The sequence below is a fragment of the Corvus brachyrhynchos genome, unplaced genomic scaffold (genome assembly GCF_000691975.1).
Source record: "Corvus brachyrhynchos isolate BGI_N302 unplaced genomic scaffold, ASM69197v1 scaffold116, whole genome shotgun sequence".
Taxonomy (NCBI): Eukaryota; Metazoa; Chordata; class Aves; order Passeriformes; family Corvidae; genus Corvus; species Corvus brachyrhynchos.
The window spans coordinates 3,036,436-3,043,028 of record NW_008240221.1 but is presented as its reverse complement, the minus strand read 5'-3'; the positions used below and the strand labels follow the sequence as shown (position 1 = coordinate 3,043,028).

General features: G+C 41.4%; 1 protein-coding gene across 1 annotated transcript in view; it reads right to left on the bottom strand.

Moving 5' to 3' along the window:
• The window catches only part of RSAD2 (radical S-adenosyl methionine domain containing 2), an 8,281-nt gene extending 7,915 nt beyond the window's left edge, over window positions 1-366 (bottom strand). Inside the window, exon 1 of the mRNA XM_017744908.1 lies at window positions 208-366. Coding sequence (XP_017600397.1) covers window positions 208-366 — 159 coding nt within the window. The remainder of the gene's footprint in view (window positions 1-207) is intronic.
• Window positions 367-6,593: the final 6,227 nt, after the last annotated feature.

Sequence of the window (6,593 nt, the reverse complement as noted above, 5' to 3'; positions counted from 1 at the left end):
GGCTCGCAGGCTGCAGAGAGGTGCCCGGCGTTCCGCATTTAAATGCGCGGTGACCGCCTCCCCTCCGCGCCCGTCCCGCCCCGCCGTGCCGGACCGCGGGGGAACCGCTCGGTTTCGTTTTCCGTTCTCGCAGAAACGAAACTTGGCACCGAGCCGGGATATTTTCCTTCTCCCTCCCCGCCCCACGTGTGACCCCAGTGTCCCTACGCCCCAGAGCCGCTTCTCGTCCACGGCCACCGCGGAACCCGCCGACTGCCCGGGGCTGGGAGCAGGTTTGAGCACCTCTGGCTTTGAGCGGGTCTGGCATCCAGGACCCCTTTTGGTGTATGAGGTCCCAGTGACTTTGTCTCTTGTGGTTAAACTCATGAAGCATGGGGAAAACTGAGCTTGTATAACTGCACTGCACCCTTGTCAGGCAGTCAGGAGCTTCTGTAAGTTTAAACAATTTTGCATGGAAGACCAATCCAAGTTAGGAAGCCTGATGACTTCAAATACATGAAAAGAAAATAATTGCAGATTCTGTAATTCTTGGTCTCCAATAAAGCACCTCGAACAAAGCTACTGCACCAAGTTGAGCATATGGTTAGCCTTAACAACAGGAACAGTTGGCAGCCTGAGGTGAGACATTGGTGGCTGCCCACTCATGGTAACACCAGAAAAGACCAGGACCAAACTGCCAGTTTCCATATTCCTGAATTCCTTGGTAGCACAACAGGTATTGCTGGAGAAGGAGCCCCTCCATCATAACACCAGTTGCTGTCTTCAGTCCTCCAGTGCGTCCAGATGCACCAACAGGTTTGTCATGAATTTTCAGCCTCACTCTGTCTTCAGCCAGCCTGTCCTCACTCTTGTGTGAGCTTTTTAATGTTGCCGCTGCTGCCAAGGTGTTAAGATTTGAGTGGCACTCAAATCTTAACACCTTCCAACTGCGTGTTGTCAATGGCCTAAAATGGAGCTTGCCTCATTTTCATTGGCCAGTCAGAACTGCTGATGTAGCCAAGCAGTCTTTTCCTCACGTTGCCTTCTTTTTATCTCCTTTTTCTTTCCCCTTTGAAAAAAGGGGTGGAACTATTCTTCATCCTGTTTGCAAATTTTCATGGAAAACAAAACCTGATTGTGAATAAGAAATGTTAATTATGCCTGTCATTGGCTATCTTCAAATTCCTTTCATCCTTCCCTCACTTTCCTGGAGATGATCTACTGGCTGAATAATGTCTGGATCAGCAAAAACCAGTCTGAACAGTTTTTACTGTTTGAACAGTTTTTATTGTCATCTCTATCAGCTGTTTCTTGCTGGAGCAGGTTCATGCCAGTAGGGAAGGATGAGAGACTTCTTGCTGTGTCTGGCTCCAGTAGTGCCACCTCACAAAGTTATTGCTGCAGCATGATGGGAAACATCTCCCTTCTGAGGCTTTCCAAAATGGTCTCAGAGGTTGTCAGCAGAGATTACTCCAGCAGGAGTTAACCATGTGCCCTTCCAGTTCCTTGAGGTTTATGTAAGACACAAGCTTAAGGATAAAAGCAGGATATTCTAATAAATAAAGAGTTTGTTGATCACAAACTCGAAAATATAATTGGAAAGGGAGGTGGACAAGACAATGCAAATTTAAACTGAAATCTGACATTGAAGTTGTGAATTGGTAGGGTCAATGTTTCAAATAATTTGGAGAAGTCTGACATACCCTGTTTCCTCCTCACTCCATACATCCCTTCTGTTGCATGGTAAGAATCCTATTCCATTTCTTATCTTCTCTGTTCCCAGTTCAAATTCCTTTCTTTCCCCATTCATGTCTCTTGTTCATGTCAAGTTGAGCCAATGCAGGTGTAGAAACTACAACCTTTTTCTCTTCTTTGAGGTGGAAACCTTATTACTAGCCCTGAGCTTGTTGCCTAGTACCTCAGCTGGCTAGAAAAATTAAGTTCAAAATACTTAATCTCCAAAGTCAGTAAAGAATCCTTGATGGTTATCAATTTCTCTCAACACAAGACTTACATCCAATACCCAAACACTCCAAAAACATGTCATAAAAATATTGCTCAATGAATCAGAAAACTAAAACATTAGCATGTTTGGACTGTTTTTTCTTTGAAATCACAGATCTCTGTTTCAAGGAACAAAACATGCAGGGAACTTTGCACCCAAGCGTACCCAAAACTTTGTAATTCTATCAGTGCTTTCTTAGAAAATGGAAATTAAAGTTATTTTTATTTTTTGCCTCAACTAATTATGTTTTCAGATGACACTCTCTGCATTACTAAAGAGCCTCACAAAGTAAACCCAGACCAGGATGTGCCCCCTGCATATGTACAAGTCCCAGCAGCATCAAGAAAGACATTCACATTTGACATCCCAAACTGTCTTAGCTCACAGGCTCTATGGTGAGACCTACAAGAAAACACAAGTGTGCATTTTTATGCACAGGCTTTGAATCTACACGAAATATTGCAAGCAAGAACTGTAATGAATTTTTCTGTCCTGATGCCTTCTGGAAGAGTCTCAGAAAAGCATAAATGTTCTTTGAAAATTGTAGGAAGTATGATTCCTTCCTCTAGCTTCCTATAGAAATCATCTTACAGTGGCCTGATGGAGTCCCAGTAGTAAAAATGTTTCAGTTCTCCAAATCTGCATCTAAAAACCCTTTAAAGATTAATAGAATTTTCCAAAAATGATTGAATAATGTTATTAATGGTGCACTAGATAATAAATAAGTACACAACTAGCATGGAAGAATCCAAATGGATAAACATACACAATACTCTTGTGCTTAGTTGCTAGGAAAGCAAAACTTTTAAAACAACTATCTAATATTTATCTAATTAATGTAATTTTATATTTTAAATAAATATATTGCTTTTTCCTGTGTGGCTGTTTGGCAGTTTCAGTCAAACAGTTTCTTACTAGGGAAACCAAAGTACTGATACAAACCAGTAATATAAAAAAGGTTAAAGGAGGAGTCATATCACGTCACCTGGGAGGACTAGAAATGGTTCAAGGACAACCAGGCAAGTCATTCAATGGCAGATGTAATTTTTAGCATTTGATAAATGTATTACTTCTTGCTCTAGTCTCAGCTGGAAATTATTTCTTTCTCATTGCATCTGCAGCACTATAAATGGGATTCTGTCAAGGACCTTGTACTTAGAGTGACTCATCTCTCCTTTGGATGCAGAAATCCAATGGGAAATTACCAAACAGAAAGCTAAAACTCACATGCAATTAAGTTATGAAAGACATATGAAACACACAATATAAATATAGATACAGATTAGGCACATTTGAAAGAAGTCCACCACGGGCCCTTAGTAGTGTACATGTGATTTCCCATTCAGAAAGAATTTTAAAAGATGGTTTCTATGATCTAGAACAAGATTAGAGAATTGTGGAATGATAGAATACCAGGTTGGGAGGGACTGAAAGGATCTGATGATCCTTTCTTGACAAAAGTATGTTGCAAGAAGGATCCTTCTGTGTCCTTTCCACAGCCTTCCCCAAACATCTGGCAGTGGCCACTGTCATGGGCAGAAGAGGAATCTCTCCTGGCCTGACACTATACTGACATCGGTGTTCTTATGGTCTTATCTCCAAACCTTTTTCTTTACTGGAGGGCCCTTTAGTGATATTCTTGAAAGTTTATTCTCCATTAAAAGTGCAGTTTTATTTGCATGTATTCCATGTATCTATAAATTTTATGTGCCTTCAACTTAAGTTTTTCCTGCCTGTGTGTGACACAGCTGTTTACAGGACTGTACACTTAGATATATTTTTAAGTTACAGGCTAATCAATTTTCAGTTGGTTTTTTTTTTCTCTTTTTCTACCTTGTGTGGATCAGAATTTTTTGAATATTCATATGGCCTTTTGTTGTCTCTGTATCTCTTCCCTATAGCTCTGCGTAAGCACAGTGGACACTCAAAAATGTGAAAATGCTCCTGAGCAGTGTTTTGTACGTAATTAGCATATTTGTTCTTCAACACTGCTTCATATTATACAGAGGACAAAACTATAAAGGTCCTTGTAAAGAGGCTGAAAAATGCTTACTATAAGTTACTTTCAAAACTGAGTCATACTCCCCCACTGATTTTAAATACAACAAAACATCTTGGGCATAAAAGACAACTCTTTTTTCCTATATTTTTACTTGATTCCTGAAAGACAGTACTTTTAAGTAATTAGGCAGGAGAACAGGCATCACATGCCTATTATGAATGATCTCCTAAGCCTATTATAAATGAAGGAATCACCACCAGCTTCGCTCAGGAATGGTTGTAACAAGGTTATATCAAGGCAGTGAGACGGGAATAGGGAAAACGAAAGTAAGCGCTTTCCATTTGTTCAGAGAGTGGAAAGGCTACACTAGCAAAAGCAAACAAACAATAAAAACCAATCAACAACAAAAACCAACCAGAAGAGAAAGAAGCCAAGAGGTCAGTGAGGGAAATGAGGTCAATGAGGGAAATGACCAGCTTTACAAGTGAAATGAAATGAAACTTGGCTTCAAGTCAGCTGGACCTCAAGCAAACAAATGACTAGAAAAGTGGCAGATAAGTTTCAGTATGGATAAAGGTGAGGCAGTGCAGATCTGAAAGAATCATTGAAACCTTGTGTACCTGATGCTGAACTCAGCAGTGGCACTTGTGCTGATGACGGAGATCTTAATCACTATTGCTACTCCCCTGAAATCAATGGCTCTGTGGGAGGCAGCAGAGAAAAAAGTCAACTTAAAGCTTAGTATCACTCAGAAACAAGGTAGATTGCACTACTCTGCCAGTCTGTGAAACTTTGGTAAGTGTAACCAAATTCCAACTAGTGGTCCAGTTCAGGTCTCCACATCTTGGCAGGACCTTATGGAGTTAAACAAGTTATCCTTGTTTCTAAATGATCAAGGAGATGAAGCAGCTGCCTTGCAAGGATGGAGGCTGTCATTTCTGGCATGAAAAGCTGAAGGGGAAATCTGAGTGACGTTTTAAAAAATCCTGTAGGTAATAAATAAACTGAATGTTGAACTGTTATTCACCAAAATCAGTAATATTGTTAGAAGGGTCACTTGCTGAAGTAAGTAGGATGTGAGTTTAAAACTTATAAAAGAAAAGTTTTTATGCAACAGTTGCATTTCTGCAATTGGAGACCACAGGGGTTTGTGGAGGTAGATTCCATCACAGAGTCAAAAAGACATTTAGGTAACTCCATAAGCAAGGGTCTACAACAGGTGCTGAAAGGGAAAGATGAAGATGTACTGTTTAACCTTCCTAATTTGGTGAATGTGGATGCTGGAGGAGCACAGGGACTAGGAGAAGGGACCACAGATAAGCCAGGCATATGTACAGCATGTCATTCTGACAGACAAAATATTGGCTGAGAAGAGCCCCTACTCTTAATCAGTGCATATTATTATGGTCTTAAAACTATCTATTGGCTTCCTGTATAATGAACTGTGTTTTACCCTGTGTCTTCTGGTATCCATACCCAATGCCATAGCCATATGTTTGAGTGATGTGGAATGGTGCTGGAGTTCTCAGGTATGAAACAGCCTTAAAAAAACCCAAATGAATTTTGATACATGATGCTGAGACTGTATTGCAGAGCTTCCAAGGCTACATTTCCAGTTCCACCCAGCCTTTCACCAGCTTCTTCGGGATGGGCAGTTTCCAACTAGTACAGATGATTTGCAACTGTTACTGCCTATGAGCTGCTCCCTGCTCCTTGCAGTTACAGCAAAAGGTATTTGTGCATGTCTTTGAAATGACCAGAGGAAGACAAGTTTCCAAGGAATTTCTTGTAGAGTATAATAGATTGTAGAGTATATTTGTTCAGAAAATGCATCAGAAGTTTAACTTTAGATATCTCTAAGTGGCAGTTTTTCAACTATTGAAAAAGAGGAAAAGTTTTCTACAGAGATGCAGGTTGTCCAGCATTTTAAGCTACATCTTCTGAAAACTCAAAAACTACATTTTGGGCAGTGTTACTCATAACAGCTGTCATGAGACTCAGTGCTATTGCTGTTTTCAGTGCTTCTGGTTCCTGCCTCTGAGCTGATGAAAGCTGAAATTGGCCACTGCAAAGTTATGAAAACAGGCTTGTTAATGCCCGGTTTGCTCCCAAAATTATGTCTGTTGGTCTTGTTATCAAGGCACTGAGTGGCCAAATAATGGGGTCAAGTTACTGATATGCCTGACAGCCCAGTGGTGCTTGGGCACTGCTACTCAACAAAACACTTTAGTTTATTTACAGCTTATTTGCAATTTTGGGCCAGTCTCAAGCAGCGGAGCATATTTGCACTTCTGGGGTTTTTTTGTTTCTCTTTTTTTCTTTTTCTTTTTTTTAATTTTTTTTTTCTTTTTTTAGGAGATAGCCAGGATTCAGCCACGAGAGCCCGTGGGAATATGACCCTTTCTTGCTGGCGGGCGGGACCTTACATCCCATGATTGCTGGCGCCCATCCGCGCACAGAGGCATTCCCCGCGGGACCGAGCCCGTTCATCCCGGTGCCACTCACGCAGGGCGGGGAAGGCAGAAGGGCGTTCCGAGGAGCTTCCCCTTGCTCCGGGCTGGTCCCCGAAGACCGGCGCTTTCCCGGACGGCCGGGCCAGTTTCGTTT